Raw genomic sequence first — 17,869 nt, 5'->3', positions numbered from 1 at the left:
ATATCCTATCCAATCTCTTGCTCCAGGCCAATCCTCGTGTGGTATCCGGGTATCATTTCGTTCCAGTCATGCATGTCACCTTGCGAGAGCAAACGAATGTGGGTTGGGTCATCAGACAACCAGTGATTATTCATTAAGGCGTAGCGGTGACCATGCGTGACCGGGTGGAGGAGGGTAAGGACCATCGTTGGATTCGTTACTGTAGAACTCCATGCTGTGCTTGGGTGTTTGTATGTACTCGTTCGTTATGCACAGTGAAACATGCTGCGTCTGTTGTGCAACCAGCTGCAGTGGTACAGCAGGCTGTCATGATCGACCTTCCGTGTTCACCGATGCGGGACTCCCCTCACTGGAGGTGTCGTCCAGGCTGATGTTCCAAAACAGCGTCTTCATATGGCTGACATCCTCGCGGAAGTTATCTTGAGGGTGGCTCGTGCGTTCTTCCGTCATCGCTCGCACTTCCCGGATGATGCTCGGGTATCCTTCATCGTCTGGCAACCACCAGCGATTGACTTCGGGTTTTTGCCACGAGGCTGCCAGTGCCGCCCGGAATGTGGCTGCAACGACGTATCTAATCCAACACGGTTAGCTGATATCTAGTGTCGTCCCAATTGGCAATACTTACCCGCTTTGCTCCAGCTGAGCGAACTTCCTCCGCGCCCACATTATGTACCGTTCGTCGCGAGGACAGAACATGGCTGCCATCCCGATGCTGTTCTTGAACGCCAAGATGCATCCGCTTTCCTTCATCGGCCATCGATCAACCGCCTCCATCAGCCGGACCAGCTCTACCGAAAGGGATTGCAGTTCTTCCACCGATGATTGCTTCACCGAAAGAAGTGACTGATACTTGTACATAGCCTTGGTGGAGTAGTAGTCAACCCACGTCATGTTGACTTCCCACAAGGGCCCGTGGTGCATCCCCCCAGGAACATACGGATCCACGACATCGTCTGAGGTCAAGGGGACGCGATTGGGGTACTCCTGCACGGTGTATTCAGAGTCGTTGAACGATTCCAGGATGGTCCGTACCCTTTCCAAGGTCTGTCCCAACAGTTCGTTCTGGACGATAAACTCATTCACAGGAATCAGTCCACGCGACAACTTCGCATACAGCGACGCCATTTCCAAGCCAAACCGGCGGTTGATCGAATTTGCCAACGCCAATTGCTTCATGGCATCGTTTGGATTGCGGGCGGCCTCCTGAGCATCATACTCCTCTTTCGCAATATACCAGTCACGACTTAGTATCGTCTCATTTCCGGCCAAGATCCCTGCTACCACGTCGAACCGGGCGTACCAGACGAAGATGTTGCTGTGAAGCTCGTTCAAATTGGCAGACTCTGGCGTTAGAATCTCCCGCACCAAAGCATGGGCAGCCTGATGGTGGCCAATAAGGTTGACCCAGTCCCCAACGGATTCCTGGCGAGTCAGTATGGTTCTGAAAAGCACAAAAACAGGCTGTATATCTTACCTCGAAAGTGGTGAGAACAAGCACCGTGATCAGGGTCGCCTCATTATGCGGCTCACCTGAGCCTAGGGACTTGCGCAGGAGCTTCAACGCGAAGTTGTAATATTTCAAAAAGGTGTAAAGCTTCCCACTGTTATTTTGAACACAGTGGTGATATGCAGAAAACCCCACCACGGCATACAGCAGGGGATCATACTGCAACGCCAGCTCAATGATACTCTGATGAACGAACCGGTCATTGACCGGCTTTAAGAAATAATGACGGTACGTGATGAACTCTTGGTGGTAGTTGAGATAAAATCGCAGGTCGTCGGGCAGATGTGCTATACTGGGCAGAGTGGATCCGTATGGTTCGGGCAGGGTGACACCGACGCTGGCCGACCGAGCGCTTAGCGAGTCGTATCTTGATGACGTATCCGAGGACGGGGACGGCGAATTACTATGCTCGATTCGTGCACCACCCGAGTCGGTCGCAACAGCATGCTTTCCACCCTGCTGCTTCAAAGACTGACCACTTTGTCTCCTGGGGAGGTTGGGTTTGGACCATGTGGGTGCGGCTGTTGGGGACAGTCGGGTACTTGACCCGACACTAGTTCCATCTTCATCCTCGTCGGCGATGGGCTCCAAGACGCGGAAGTCCTCGGATCCCGGGTGACCGGAAGTCTCACTCCCACGCAACAGTGATCCTCTGGGCTTGGACACACTACGGGTTCCTGACTTGGATGCACCTGTGGCTGACGGATAGACGCAGTCGCGGTTACCCTTCCGACATCTGTCGCAGACGGGACGTGCTTCGTCGCACTTGATGCGACGGGATCGACAGGTGAAACAGCCACTGCGAGTGCGCTTATGCTTCTTCTGATCAGAAGTGGGTTGAAGGAGCGACTGAGCCTTGGGGGGCACGGACGGATAGGAGGCGGCGACGGCGGCGGGAGGTAGCGGCGGCTGGGGTTGCGCGGATGGATTGTGCCAATATGCGACACTATCGGGGTATTGTCCGGTCCCTAGGATGGAGTAGGCGGAGAGTGGAGGGTTCTGGTCCTGCAGCGACAGGAAGGAGGGAGTATAACCGGTCAAGGCGGCCTGGGAACTGGAGTATGGAGGTGCCATGGTGTGATTCGCATCGAAGAACCCAAGCGGTAGAGGGTCGAGATGGCCGGCATCGACTGCAGTCAAGTCGTTCAGCACCGGATAGATGGGCACCGATGGCGGAGAGGCCCGATCCGCATAGCCAGCACGCACTGAAAGGGAGGTGATGGGAGGAGAGAAATGACAGGAGGGAGGATGTTGAGTCAGAGGAACGCTGATGGAGATGAGAAAGTTGGTAGCAAACAGTTCGGTGTCCGGGTGATTGCAGGAAACAAAGAGAAGGAACGCGGAAGGGAGGGGAGGGCAAAGGTAAGAGTAAGAGTTAGAGGGTGGAAGCCACCAACAACGCAGTAGAACAATAGGAAATAAATCAGAAGAGAGAAAAATGGAAAAAGAGGATAGAAGAAGTCAAATAGTGGAAGAAAGAAGAAAGCGAAATGGGAAGAGAAAGAGAAAGAGAGAAAGAGAGAGAGAGGATTGGGGATGGGGCTGACCGGAAGAGGCAATGCATCCAAAAGCAATCCAAGCAATCAATCAAGGGCACCACAACTTTAACTTCCCATCCTTCCCCTTAGTCTCGTTGCTCCTCTATTATCTGGATGACCCGCCAGCGCTAGAACATGGTGGTTCTCACCTTAATTCTATCCCATTCGTCTGTCCGGCATTAATTAAGCCCGCCCTAGTTTGGAGTCAAGCCTCCCCTAGTGGCCTGGCGGTTGGAGTATCAACCTGAACCTTTTTGCTGCTTGCTAGTCCTACTACTAGATGGATACTACTACTGCTAATTGCTCCAGTGGGCCGCGTTGGATCTCGATGATCGTCCTCTCACGCACGACCTATCGATGATTTATCCACGTCTGTTGGGAAAATCCGTTCTCTCCCCCTGCCCAGGCTCATGATCCCCATCACGGAGGAGGTTTCGGAAGGTGCCGACAAGATGGATACTACAGCCCGTACGTAGTATACAACTGTACACTCCGGCCGGTGGTGGCTAGCTGATTGCCTCCCTCCTTCTCTCCCATGAGATCACATCACTCTATTTTTCCGCCACATTGTCACCCAGTCGTCACTCTAACTATCACTCTTATCCAGACCCATCCACGGATCAGATTACGACCAGCAGAAGTTCATCCTCCTGCCAAGAGGCTTGAGCACAAGACAAGGGAATAGTTTCCTCCCCGCCAAGCGGGGACGGCGTCATTCTCAGCCACGGCTTCTCCCCGACGACAGTACAAGCCATGGTTCCGTGGGTGTCCGCTCAATCACAATGCCTAGGGCATTGTCTCAAATAAAGTAGAAGCTAGTCCCGACATTCTGCTCGGAGGCTGTAACAGCGTCATGAATCAGGCCAGCAGTCTGGGTGCATCCGGAGCCGTGGGTGGGTGGATCCGCCCGGCTCCGAGAAACCTATCCTTCACACTGTAAAAACCCGAGTGAACGATCTCCGAGTCAGGGTGGCCATACTTGCCTTGATCGTTCAATCCATGAATACGGTGCCTGCGGATGCTGCTAGGGAGATCCCTGCGCAAATCCCGAATGTTCTGTGGTATTTTGACTCTTGAAGACGCCGATAACCACGGCATTGTAGCTAACCTAGGCTTATACGGACTCGTAAAGTATTAGTGTTCATAACATTGCATTCTTGCTCCTCCACCTCAAGAGTCATGGCAATTGCAGTGGATGCGGTCAAACCTTCTTTGAAGGGCCAGCAACCACTAACGCCGTCCCATTGCCACGGGCGACTCCGCCAGCCCCAGCTGGGATCCACTTGAAGCCGCCAGAATGCTCCTCGGCTAATCTGAAACTGCCCCTATCCAATGACACCACCCGATCTGGGAAACATTTGCCGAGACGTTCGTTCACCCACGCACTCGGAAAAGCTCTGAACCAGCTCTGGGGTCCCCGTCTGTCACCGGAAATGGGGTTATAGCACCCGCTGTGAACTATAGCAGGGACGACTGGACGACATCCATGATGCTGTCGCTCAGCCAGCAAGGCGAGCTGGGGGAATATTGAACCTAAACTGCGCCAAGGAGATTTGATCGGCCGCATTTGCGTCGTCGTTGTTGTCGTCGGCCGTAAGAAATGGCCACCACGACGGCGTGGCCTCGCAGGGAGGCAAATTGGATTCGGGTCAGTCGGATGTTCCTGATCGACACTGAGGGTTTGACAGCTGAGTAGGCTGAGTGGCCTCCGCTGGTGACTGGTCGCCGTCCACCCAGATCTAGCTGGGGCCACCAATCTAACCGGCACTGGGCGACTCTTGACGGCCCTAGTCTCAGCCGTAGGTCCCCTAACAATTTTATCGCCTCGTACTTCGACGCATCGCTGCGGCCCACATTTGCCCTAATTCACGGCACTCTTTACATGCATCCCTTGTCTGCGACGAGAACAAGAAGAATCTGAAATATTCAAGGAGAGACAGAGAGAAGAGGAGCTTACCTACTGTCGGCCGGTCGGTACCTGAATTTGATTCGCCGCTGGAAACGTGGCAGAGAAAAGTAAGGTTTGCTGAGAACTGGTGCCGACGGTCGCACGTTGTCCCCATCCACCATATCCATGATTAAACAGGTAACCACCACGAACTGTGGACCAAAGGTAATAATGCACTCTCAAAGAAGGCAGGCGTCCGGAGAAGATGTGGGTGCCTCCATGTGGACAGTATGTTTGCTTCTTAAAGTGTGCCAAAAACGGACGGTTCCCCTTTCCATGCGGACCCGGCATGAGGCATCTGGCCCTGATCTTTCTTCTCCCACCACCAATCATAGAGGCTATGGAAATTAATCGTACCTTTCTGGAAGAGCCCGGAGCCTCAGGCGGCTGGGACAACGGATATGCGGAGGACCAACTGCTCCGTCCGTGGAGGGGAGCTGTGGCTAGTCAATCAAACAACTTGGGATTTAGGAAATGAGGCCCATATGGGGACTGCTCATAGGCTGCGCAAACTAGGTAATCTCTGGGCTACCTGGTTCATCAGGACGATCCTTGCAGTTCTTTGAAACGGAGGGTAGGCAATAATATGCTCTTTCTCCATCCTGGGATAATTTGGGACGCTCTTGTTGATCAATAAACTATGAATAGAGTGATCTTCCTTGCTATTGTGAATTACTTTTTATCCGGACTTGTATGCATGAATGATATGCAGCCATTGGCCAGTCCGGACCTGCGCTCATTGTGACCGCACGAGTCTTCGAGGGTAAAGGTGTGCAGGAAGCCCCGGGCATGGCGAATGGCATGTGCCGCGGGTTCACTAGTGTTCGGGGAACATAGTCGGGGATCTCCAGTCACCCAGGGACCCAATCAGCCAGTACTTTGTAATAGCAGACAGCTCCACCACAAGTAACCCTCGGGATTTCCGCTGAATAATTTCTGGACCTATACTATAGTACTCACGCACAACTTATCGATCAGAGAACGTTTTCGAACAGGGTCTGTAATGGGGCACGGCGGATATCAGATCACGCGGAAAGGCCTCAGAATGCGATTGCTTCCACTCGATGATTGCTGCTAGGGGAGCAGATCTAGATTCTGCAGATCATCACATTGATGTTATTTTTCCCGTAATCCCCGTTCTTACTCTTCCAGTGGTCGAGAGTCATGGCAGCGCAACGAGAAACGCAAGAGCCACCAGAAGAATACGAGTACGTGCTATGATCCGGGCCGCAGGCCGGAAGTCAACCAAGTACCCAGCTGGATTGGACCGCTAGTTAATTCTGTTTCCGGTGAAGCTATGCTGCAAATGGGGCGAGTAAGGGCAAGGGAAAGAGTTCCGTGTTGCTAGTACGGTGGCCACCAGTAGAAGTGCCGAGCCACGATCCGTCCAGCGTTGTTCCATCACCATATCATTGTCGTCTGAGTGGAGCCGGCGCGCATACCTTCCCAACGCAGGATACTAGACGTTTTTCCTCGAGCCCACTTATGATGTTACCCTAGCATAGATAGTGTACGTGGGTACAAACTAGCAAGGGCCACAGCAAAAGCACTTTGTCTTCGGGGGGGACGGAAAAGCCGTGATGCACATCAGCCGTTGGATCCTCACGCTGGCCTATCAATGCGTCGAATTAGCTGAGAAGTGCATTAGGGGAGGGGAAGGTTTCATCCGTCGGAGGCCCCCGTCGTGACGTGCCATCGGAGGTGATGTATTCGTGTCGAGGGTAGAAACTGTGGACCAGAGGGCTCATTCAGAGTTACTGGACCTGTTTAAGCTTCGCTTTACTGAGTCGTTCAGGCCAGAAGGCTAACTCTGCAAAACATCCAGATGTGAACAGTAGCAGCCATGCCAAGTAATCATCCCTGTGAAACAAGAAATTGAGTCTCTGAAACTAGCATGAGTAGTAGGCACTGGAACCTGAGGGAGGAGAAGGGGAAGGGGATCGGAAAGTGGGGAGAGAGCAACCAGGCGGAGACCAGGCATGGCATGACCTTCCTTAGAGTAAGGATTTAATCTCTTCTGGGGCGTCAACCAGACGATCTTCAACTTGTTGGGCCAATCTTGATGATGACCAGACAGGAGAACTCTGGTTTTAGTGCATTGGAGCTGCCGGTGTGTTTTCTTGCTGGGTCCAAGCGCATGCTTTGTGTGTGTGTGTGCAGCCTGAGGCCCTTGTCTGTCCCTTCTGCCCGAGTTGTCTTGGGAAATCAATTAATTCCTGCCCATTTGAGCTGCCTCTTTCAGTAAGGAAAGTACGAACGTGCTCCTTCCTTGGGCCTTGGTGCACTAGCAGGGAGCCATGCCGGCCCAGCAGAAGTACTCACTACGTGACTGTCCAGGGAGAAACCACGCTAAACAACCCTAGCAAATTGCTGTGACCGTGCTTTCAACCGGTTTAGACTGGGATTTACCAGCCAGCAGTCACTTGGCAAGAGGGGAAAGTAGATTCTGAAGTCCGGTCCATGTGGGAGCCACTTGATCTCGTATCTGCGCGTCCAATACGTACTACAACTCTCTAGTATCCGGTGACTAGTATAGTGCGATTATATTAAAGAAGAGACGGCGTCGGATGCTCTAGCCATTCATCGTGAGTCTCTCCATCCAATGTAGTTCCCAGAGAGGGTTAAACTCCGTCCCAACAACCATATGAGGAATGTCAAACGCCCTCGTATGAAGAGCGCGCGTCCATCGCTGAAGTAGCGTTTATTAGTCGACTTATTGACCCAGCGGACATTATACATGCCTCTCGGTCCATTTCGTAGTAGTAGTATATGGTATCTTAGACCCCAATAGTTAGTAACAATCATCACTCATAGCTAAATCACTGCTCCACCAGTCACACCCCTCTCACGTAAGAGCAATAAAATCTACCTGCTCTCCTTGACCTCCTGGATCGTAAGCTTCACCCCCTCAATGACCACTCCCCACTCAACCTCATGCACCTTCTGCTCAAACTTGTGCAGATCCTCATCCTCCCCCTTCACAAACGGAATTTCTCTGACCAGAATGGGCTGCCCCATATCCACCTCCGAAATGACTCTATGGATCATAACACCCGTCTTATCGATTTTGCCTTCCAACCAAGCAGCATGCGCACGCTCAATAGCGTTCTATTCCAACCCAACCATCCCAGAATTACGTCAGCATGATTTCTTCTTCCCACGGATAAATTTTAGAGTGCACAAGATAAGGGGGGAACGAATGAAGAAGAGACAAATAAAATGAATAAACATACCGCCCCATTAAACGCCCCGGGCAGAGCCGGGTGCAGATTAATGATATTAATCTTAGCTTCCTCCAACGGCTCCAAGAACCTCGGCGACAGAACATGCATGAATCCCAAACAAGCCACCATTTCCGGCTTGTCAGCCAGTACCAATCGGGCCAATTCGGCGTCGTACTCTTCCCGCGCCGCCTGAATACCCTCCGGTGTAGCAGGGTGCTGTTTCTTGTACTTCACCAGGTTGTGGTATTGCGTGGGGATGTTGGCCTGTCGAGCCCGCTCGAGACCATACGCATTCTGGCGGTTGGAGATGACGCGCACGATCTGCGTCGAGAGTTGTCCTTGCTGTGTCTTGTCTATCACTGCTTGGAGGTTGGAGCCATTGCCGGATATGAGAACGGTAAGGCGCACGGGTGTGTCCATATTGGCCATTTCTAATAATTTTGTCCTTTCTGTTGATTGGGAGAGGGAGACGTGGTTTTGGGAAAGGATCGAGGGACTAGGATCGGGGGTGTTTTGGTCTCGTAGCGGGGTAGGTCGGAAATTTTCTGGAGTGGGTTCTTTCCTTAGTTTTCCCTGGCTGTAGAGGATCAGCAACTTTCACTCAATTGATCCCACGGTGAGGGGTAAAATTGGCGCACCAGGCACGCAGCGAGTCTTAGCAATGGTGCCGAGTTTAGGCCTAAGAGAGTCGGACTTCAAGGCACAATCCAACTGCGTAATGAGCCAGTGGATGGCAGCCAGACGCGGGGTGGTGAACTGCGGTGGGCTGAGTCAGCCGAGGGGCGGAGATGCGGGACTTACGCCGGGGTTGGGCTCCGCTCCGCCACTCCTAAGTCTTGCTGGCCCAAGCTTGATGGCTGGTCTCTACTCAAGAATTCAACGACGGATAGCTTTTCAATCTCAAATAACAGGCTGTATGCAACTAATATGTACCAAGTCAACTGCTATTGCCGTGACTGCCCTGGCCAGAAACCCCTGCTACCAATGCGCAATCGCCCAAGAGCCGTAGCTCAACCAGAGAGGGGAATAATACAAAAGGGAAGAGACCGGTAAACGAGAACTCAAAGACTGAAGTTATGTCACAGGAGCCAGATATCATGCACTCAAGTAGGTCCCGTATTTATGGCAGACTGCGGCGGGCCACAAAACTGCAACCACTCTGACATGCCTCACACGTCAGCTGCCACACTTCCTTGAGAACCCATCTCCCACGGCCCATGACCAGAAAAGACCACTTGCTTAATAAAACAAGAAAAGTGTTCGCCGTGCCTGCCATCCGTGAAGTGGAAAATAAACCAGTAAAAGACGTTCGTTAGGGTATGAGATAAGACGCTTCATGCTAAGCTTCAAATAAGTCAAGTTTATGTGGAAAGATGATGAATCGAAAGAGAATGACCAACGCAGCGCATGTCCTCCTACTTACGCTGCTGCTGCGCTAGGTGCATCAGGCGTGGGTTGATTATTCGACGTCTCGGCTACACCCTGGCCTCGGCAAAGTGGGCATGAATTACGGCCCGTGGTCAACCACTGGTAGAAAGTAGTCAGTCAGTCTTTGAACCCTCCGAGGAAAAGAAATGGACAAACCTGATCAATGCAATCCCGGTGGAAAAGGTGTTTGCATTTGGTCAGTTGCCGAAGCTCCTCTGCCGCCTCGTAGTCACTGAGACAGATCAAGCACCGTTCGCCTTCGGGAAGTTGGATGGCGCCAGCGCCTTCCAGACCTTCTGCAACCAGTGAGCCGGCATACTCCACAAGGCGGAACAGTCCACCGGCCGTAGAGAGATCCTCCTGGGTCGCAACAGGTGGCTTGACAGGCCCAAGCAGAGACGAGAGCAAGATCATGTCTTCGTACGTTGGATTCTACACACGCGTTAGCCACAAAACGCACAGACCAGGGAAGAAAGAGGTTGAGCTAAAAAGGGTTAGAGTTGGGATCTCTTACATCAGTAAACAGACTTGGCGTTGCAAAAGCAGGGTGATTCTCTGAAAGATTGGTCCCGACAACGTAGATCAGCCAGCTTCTTCCCGTGGGTGGTGTAGCATTGTCGGGTTCTACGACGCCGTTACGCCGGACAGCACCAGACCCTAAGTCACGATGGCGTGCATATTCTGAGTCACTTCGACGTCGCTGGCGCGTATTCAGCGGAATACCGTCTTCAGCGGGCTCAACCGTGGGTTGCATCGGTCGGTTGGTGTCCATTGGAGGCAGGGTACCTGGTGACATGGCCGAAGCAGTCGAAGGTCTTCGACTAGGAGTGGACGCGCTGGATGACACGGCGGATAATCCCGGTTCAGCTGGCGTCGAAGGAGGAGGATGGGGACCTGGAGGGCTTTCCGAAAGCACCGAAGGGGCTGCAGACAGTGAGCCTAATGGGGCCCGGGTGCCCGCGTCAGACAGCCGCCGCAGTGGGGTCGGTCCTCCTTGTGAAGAAATATCATTGCCCGTGGGAAGCCCCGTAGGATGCTGCTCGCCCTGGAGCCGGATAGGTGGAAGCCTTGGCCGCCCATCTGGACGTGGCGGAAATCCAGAGCCGTTCTCGTGATTGCGTGCTAGATTCCCAGGCGTTAGGAACGGCAAGCGGAGTAAGGCATCCAGTCCAGTTCCTGGATTACCTGGCTGATCGCTGCTAGGCCCGTTCCCAGAGGGGACCGATCGTACACCAACCACTACGAGAGTAACAGTACGTCCTTCAGGTCCATCAGTAGGGTTGTCCACATCCATCCCGCCGCCGTTGTTATCGGTGTTCTCAGCGTTTGCCGTTGGACGATTCAATGGACCGCCGGGTCGAGTACCATCTGAATTGGCAAAGCGGAAGACTCTCAGGAAGTTAACCGGGGTCGGAGGACCGTTGTCGCCTGCCGCACTCTCTCCTTCGTTGGGGGCCGTCTGGGTGGACGTGGCATGCTGTAAGCTCTGTATGAAATTATCCAACGAACCATCAAGGCCATCATTACCCAGAGCCTGAATGTTGGGCATAACTGGACCAGCTGTACCAGAGAGCTGAGCGGCAATGGCGGCAGCGGCCAGTTGAAGGACACGCGACAAAGGCGTCTGTTCCTCTCGACGCATGGCTCGAGACGGTCTTGCTCGCAGCAATCCCGGGAGTTGCCGTAAGCCAGGTGGGCCTTGTGTAGACTGCGATGACATAGGCGAGGTGGGACGGGTACTGCCTACAGCAGGTTCTACCGAATCAAGCTCATGGGGCTCATCAAAGTCCATCTGGCTATCCATTGACCTTGAATAAGGAAGAAATCCGTCGGCGTCCTCACTAGAGACTGGGTCCAGGGGTGGTTGTGGGATCGGTCCTGATTCTTGGGCGGATGCGTTCGGGAACGATTGGCCGAACATGTGGCCAATTGGCCCTGACAGTGAGTTTCGGACACGATGCAGCCGAGCACTGCGGCGCCACGAGCTTCGCGTAGGTTCTGGGGTGATCTCTGTGGTAGGGTCGAGGAATGAGCCGGAACGAGCGGGATCTGACGAGTGAGTTGGATCATTGCGGGGGATGAAGTACGGCCCACGTAAGGAGCGTCGCCTAGAGACGCTTCTCGAGCTGAGGGAATTGAATGGGCTAAAACGCGCGCTGCTATGCGTGGCTTCCGATCTTGGAATCGTCCTTGACACGATACCGTGGCGATGGGCGTGACCTTCTGCTGGTGTTTCTTCTTCGCTGCTTAGCAACCCACGGATCACCGAATTAGGAAGGATCCTAGAACCCAATCGCGACATGGTTGACTGTCTTCTGGCAGCCATTCGGGCAAATATATCCGATCGATATTCCCGCTGGCCTGGCTCATATTGCGGGTCGTTCTCCTCTTGTATTGTTCTCATATGTCGTTGTTCATCACCTGAAAGGTTGGGATGCCATATCTCGGCAGAAGGATCCGGATGAGCGGGGGCTCCTGAAGTTGTTGGAGTGTTGTCATGGTCTGTCTCTGTTCCCGACCGGGGCCGGTAGTCCCCAGTCTGCTCCGTGTTGTAGCTGTTATTCATTGCTTCATCCCTATTTCTGCGGACACGGATCGCGTGGAATGTAGGAAAGTGTTCTGGAGGGGTACTGTGACGACGATTTCGTTGTGTAGAGGAAGACTGTCCCATAGTAACAATAACGCAAGGACGTGGCGATGGGAGTCTATAAGCCGCCTATTGCCATCGAAAGGTGGATGACTAAAGGTGCAACCAGCATTAGTAAGATGGCAGACACAGCAGTGACTCACTTCAGGCACGGTCCGATGGGCAGAAGTGAAGGCAGGGAAATTGCGACCAAGAACAGATGGTGAAGTGGTGGCCGATAAGACAGCTCTTGCAGGCAATACACTCAGACAACGCCACTAAGAAGGGTCCCGACTCCTGAGGACCCTGGAATTGGCCCTGATAGTTTCAGGCAGAACGTACCATTGGGCAGTCTTCAGTGAAATGACATAAATTCAATTCTTGTGCGAAATTATTGTTCTCGATTTGCAATTCAAGGTCCAGATGTGTTACTGCAGGCGGGCGTTGGGAAGTGAACGTGCCTGATCGCACCGTGTGGTAGGCCGTTCGGAGTCCAGGCGGCTGCGAACGAGCGTTGGGCAAAAGGCGGAAACTGGGAGGTCGGCAGAGTGAAGAGAAGTAATTTCCCCGGCTAAGAAGATCCTAAAAGGCGTAGAAAACTATCTGAAGGCCAGCCAGCAGGTGCCGATTCCTTTTAAAGGGAGCCACAAAGGGAAGGACGTGTGGTGGGATTAAACGCCGTACGACATTCGGGGGGAGCGACCCCACGACTTAACCGGAGGCTACCGTAGTTGTTGCAGCTTAGAGACGGGTAAGTATGGGAGGTGTTGGCGAGACAGTTGTCCAGCAGTTGAACATGAATGCCAGGGTGAAAGAGAGATCAAGAAGTGCGAGAAGCCCTGGGGGCCTCTGAGAGATGATGGAGCACGAAGGGAGCGCCCCGAGGATGAGGAGGATGACGATGATGGAGAGGAGATGATGAATGATAACAGTTGGTTTCGGTTTGGCTGCTGGTCGGGCGGTTTTGGTTTTGGTTTCGGCTTGGCTTCGTTTTGCTTACTTGACCTACAGTCCGTCCCATCTCGGCCTAGTCCCTTCACGGGAGGTCTTACACAGTAGCTTCTGATTGGTCTTAATCTTTAAGGCGATCTTGCCCGTGACTCCAACTGTCCCTGAAACGGTTTAGTGGCCCGGCGGTTTCGGCGGTTTCGCCCTCCTGGATCCGATCTAGTGTTGTCTACTAATGGACTAGCGCCCAACGTGTTCAAGGCGGCATGATTTGTGGCACTGCTGATTGGACAAGAAGTCTGAAATCATTTGCCTCAGGTGTCTTTCTGCATCTGCTCCCATTTTTGGACTTCTTTGAACATGTACTGCGGACCTTCTTTACTTCCGACCCTATCCATTCTTTTCGATCGATGATCGTCGGTGATACAGATTAGTGATGGAGTATTTGTGGACGTCATTCCTATTAACAAGACATTGAATACTCTCAAGCCACTCGTCCCCATCATTTTTCATGCGGTGATCCTTGCTGTCAAGGCCCACGGGACCTCCCCGTACCTCAATAGTCCTCCTCTTCTGGAATAGGCCGTCGGCATTATTATCATCCGTGTCTCTATGGCATCTGTTCCTGCAGCAGCGGTCTTTTCTTTGCCTCTCGCCCCATGGCAACAACCTGCCAGTGTGCGCGTAGCTCAGTACGAGCCTAGGAAGCGCAAGAAGGATTTCTCCGACTGGGGGGACGATGATGACGATGTTGATGGCGACACAACAGATGCGGCATCAGAGACAGCTCCTGGTCCATCACTCACCCTCTCCCCAGATGAAGCCCATCAATATCGCATTGCTGGCCTTGCCTTCGACCAAGAATTACCTGGAGGCAATTTCCCACATGCCCCGGTTAAAGATCAACCGACCCGTCGGCAAACACGAAACCAAGTCCTGAAAGAGTTGACTTCGTTGCCATCTCCAATCTATCCTCCTCAGTCTGCAGCCCATCAAGGGAATCTACGTCTTCAGCATCTGGCCGTGCTATCTTCCATTTTGCACCGTTGCCTCCTGCAGAAAGACTTCGTTCGAGCGGGCAGGGCGTGGGGGTTAATCCTCCGTGAAGAAATTGGGGGCATCCCAATTGACGTCCGCACTGAAGGGAGATGGGGCATTGGTGCAGAAATTTTGCTCCGACGTGACTGCCAGGTCTCGGACATGTCTCCTGATAAAGCACAGGAACGTGATGCAGAGCCGTCTGAGGCACCGCCTTCCAAACTCTTATTCACAAGGCAGGGTTTTGAAAAGGCCAAGCAGTATTACGAAACCCTCATCATTCAGCACCCATACCGAAAAGCGGCACCTGATGCTATAAGCTCACTACACTTTTATCCTGCCATGTTTGGACTTTGGGTGTATGTCACCCAAGAGGAGAGCAATGTTTCTCGACAGAAAATCTGGGACGCCCATGGTGCGTCCCCTGACGATTCGGAAGAAGAAGATTCTGCGCTCGATATGCAACACCATGATGGCACCCGACAGAAGACGCATGCGCTGATTGCCAGTGTTAGGAAGAGTGAGCTGGAACAGGCTCAGAAGATTGCAGCCAGGATGGACGAGATTCTCGGATCGCCCCCATACTCCGACTCTCCTGAGTTACTGGAGCTCCGCGGAATGATCTCTCTCTGGATTGCTGATCTTTTTGTCTCATCACTGCCATATGGGCGAGCAGAGAGAGATATGGACGATTATGATTCCGATGAGACCGGTTCATCATCCGCCGAAGATCTTCAAGACTCGCTTCAAGAGCGGCGAGAGCGCCGACTTGCAGTTGAGAGGAAGGAATACGAGGTACAGAAGTCGCAGGATTATTTTGCGAAGGCCAAACAGCGTGGCAAAGGGGTCACCTCTACGTTTGGAGACCTGCATATAGATGATGATGATGCTTCATTCGGGTATGCGGATTAACGAGAAATGATCAAAGATATGTATGGATGTATTTTACCAACACAACTATAAATAACTGTAAAATCAGATAATGATATAAACAAAGTATTCATAATCTATAAACTTCCCTCTCATCTCTCAGCTCATTTGTAAGAAGCTAGATAAAACTGGCAGTATTGATGCCCATCGGTCACACGTGACCTCGTGTGGATGCCTCGCGCGTGCCTGAAGAATCAACGCGTTAGCCGATTTCGACCTCCTCTCAGAGCCATCGATTCAATAACCTCACAACCATGATCGGACCCACACATTCTAGATAACAATTGTAAATTGCAAGTCAATCACAATCATTCCGGCATATCCATCGGCCCTTTCCCCACTTGCTCCTTGTTGAATACTACCCTTCCATCTCCTCACCCCGCTCAGACTCGGGTAACCATGGGAGTGGGCGATTATGTGCACTCAAAAGAGGCTGGCCAGCCTCGACCACGCACAACTGAAGCATCAAACCAGTCACGGCAGGCTCTAGCCGCACAAGCAAGGGTTGACGTCCCTCCAACAAATCTGGTGGCGCCAGTGCCCCTGCCAATCAACAAATCAATTCCCCTGGAGCATTATTCAACACCGGCATTTAGCGAGCAGATGCCTCAGGCGCCCGCGGAAAATGGCGTGCATAGAGACATGTTTGACACCGATGTGGAAGGCATCGACGACTCGACTATTGCTGCGACAAGTGTCATGGGTGCAGAGGATGCTCCACTTCAATTCCAATTACGACCCGCCACAGTTCCTCAATATCAGGAGGCAGCGCCAGTAGCGGATGAGAGGCCACTGCATCCGTCTCGATTGCCACGCCGTGCTTACGATGGCAAGTGGTACGAGAATCTTGGAGACAGCGCTATGAAAACAGCTGGTTTCGACTCAGAAGATGCCGATGATGCAAGTCAATTGACCTCCATGGCCGGAGACGATGAACGATCTGATACAACTGAGGACGGGAACTACGCCCGCAGATACAGATCCTCCACCGAGGAACCATTAAGCAAACGACTACAGAGCTTTTGGACCGCCAGCAGGAGATCTTATCAAAATCCAGAACCACAAGCATACCCCGAACCATCAAAGACTGCTGCTCCTCCTCCTCTGCGGCAATCCACATCCGACGCCAGATTATCAAAGCAGGCTCTACCCAACAGGAAAGTCACACTGCCACGCAGTATGACAGCAACTCCACGGACACGATTCAGTCCACCCAAGCCATCTCTTTTAGAACAACTGGACATAACCCCAACTCGTCGAACCTCAGGACCTCGACCCCAACCCGGCAAAGAACCAGGAATCACCAGCACTACCAACCACCACCAGCACCACCAGCGCCACAACTCCGACGACAACCACCTCTTCAACACCAGCCGCGACAGCCTACCACCCCTAACCACCTTCGACATGACCAACATCGACGACCTAGACGTCGACGACGATGACCACGACCCAATCAACGACCCCTTCGCCCGCCGCAACTCCGTCCAACGCATCGTCTCAGACGACCCCGACTTCCAACCCACCAAGAGCACCATCACCATCGGCACCACCAGCACCAAAAACAAAAAACGAAACCTCGAATCCGACTACCCGCCCGAAATTCTGCGCCAAAAATCCTTCAAGGACCTCCAATCCGAACCCTTCGACCACACCCCAACCGCACCCGCCAAATCCACCCCGACCACCACACCAGCCCCCAACCCAGGCCCCAACGCCACCTCGGACGAGAAAATAGATTTCTTACTAAATTCCGAAGACAAAGACCGCCGCGACTTCTTCTCCACGCTCACGATGAACGAATGGGAAGATTACGGCGATCTCCTAATTGACCAATTCAGCGACGCACTTTCCAAGATGAAAGATCTCCGCCATGCAAGACGGAAAACGGCCGCGTTGTTTGAGGCCGAAATTGCGAGGAGGAATGAGGTTGTTGAGGAGCAGTCGGCTGATTTGACGAGGAAGTTGGAGGAGATGAGGAGTGGAGGGGCGGAGGTGTTGAGGGGGAGGACGCCTTGATTTGATTCCAATTGATTTGATATATGATATAGGTGGGTGGAGTTGACTTGCATATATTTAATGGCCTTCTCGGCGAAGGATGTACTCGCTTGTGTTGATTCTATTTCTATGTTTTTATTGGGGTTGTTGCATGTGCTTGCATGGGCTGGAGAATGCACTTTATCGCCACCATTTCTTCTATTATGGTTTTCATTCATTGTTATAGGGCTCAGACTGTATTTGTTTGCTGTTGTTTCTCGGGATATTCAAGGTTTTATGATAGAGCTTACGCGAGGATGACCACCTTTCTTACTATACCATGTTTCAATTACTGCTTTGTTATGTATGGTCTTTGCTGAACAATCCTCATATCACCATCATCAATTAGCAATAGCATTATACCCCACACCTATACTCCCCCCAGCTCATAGCTTGAAGTAAAATCTGCATTTGATTAAACACTAGCACTGCTAGCTACGCCTTTGACCCAAATGGCTGCAAATGCAAGACCTGACTGAACCTAGACACTTGAAAACACTGAACACCAGCAGTGGTCTACAATCTCAATGATATAACACACACATAAACACAGAACGCGGAATCGCCATGGAGAAGAAATGGATACAACGAAGAGGGAGATAGTATGAACAACCATGTGGGAATCATATGCTTTAGGAAAAGAAA

General features: G+C 52.4%; 5 protein-coding genes across 5 annotated transcripts; 2 read left to right on the top strand and 3 right to left on the bottom strand.

The window, feature by feature from the left end:
* Positions 1-306: 306 nt before the first annotated feature.
* Positions 307-2,581, bottom strand: AtWU_06127 (Zn(II)2Cys6 transcription factor; the record flags this gene model as incomplete). Its single annotated transcript, XM_035501237.1, has 3 exons — positions 307-571; positions 626-1,422; positions 1,475-2,581. The coding sequence occupies 3 exons, from the start codon at positions 2,579-2,581 to the stop codon at positions 307-309; spliced, it is 2,169 nt and encodes a 722-aa protein (XP_035357130.1).
* Positions 2,582-7,858: 5,277 nt separating this feature from the next.
* On the bottom strand, positions 7,859-8,637 carry AtWU_06126 (phosphoribosylglycinamide formyltransferase; the record flags this gene model as incomplete). The annotated part of the gene is made up of 2 exons (XM_035501236.1): positions 7,859-8,101; positions 8,227-8,637. The coding sequence occupies 2 exons, from the start codon at positions 8,635-8,637 to the stop codon at positions 7,859-7,861; spliced, it is 654 nt and encodes a 217-aa protein (XP_035357129.1).
* A 143-nt stretch (positions 8,638-8,780) lies between these two features.
* AtWU_06125 (RING-H2 finger protein) lies at positions 8,781-12,316 on the bottom strand (the record flags this gene model as incomplete). Its single annotated transcript, XM_035501235.1, has 6 exons — positions 8,781-8,794; positions 8,856-8,973; positions 9,019-9,046; positions 9,641-9,744; positions 9,802-10,077; positions 10,160-12,316. 6 exons carry the CDS (start codon positions 12,314-12,316, stop codon positions 8,781-8,783), a joined length of 2,697 nt encoding a protein of 898 aa, XP_035357128.1.
* Positions 12,317-13,831: 1,515 nt separating this feature from the next.
* AtWU_06124 (uncharacterized protein) lies at positions 13,832-15,169 on the top strand (the record flags this gene model as incomplete). Its single annotated transcript, XM_035501234.1, has 1 exon — positions 13,832-15,169. The coding sequence occupies one exon, from the start codon at positions 13,832-13,834 to the stop codon at positions 15,167-15,169; it is 1,338 nt and encodes a 445-aa protein (XP_035357127.1).
* Positions 15,170-15,586: 417 nt separating this feature from the next.
* On the top strand, positions 15,587-17,206 carry AtWU_06123 (uncharacterized protein; the record flags this gene model as incomplete). Its single annotated transcript, XM_035501233.1, has 1 exon — positions 15,587-17,206. One exon carries the CDS (start codon positions 15,587-15,589, stop codon positions 17,204-17,206), a length of 1,620 nt encoding a protein of 539 aa, XP_035357126.1.
* Between the last annotated feature and the right edge of the window lie 663 nt (positions 17,207-17,869).

The sequence above is a fragment of the Aspergillus tubingensis genome (genome assembly GCF_013340325.1).
Source record: "Aspergillus tubingensis WU-2223L DNA, scaffold_7, whole genome shotgun sequence".
NCBI lineage: Eukaryota > Fungi > Ascomycota > Eurotiomycetes > Eurotiales > Aspergillaceae > Aspergillus > Aspergillus tubingensis.
This window is presented reverse-complemented; position numbering and strand designations above follow the sequence as displayed.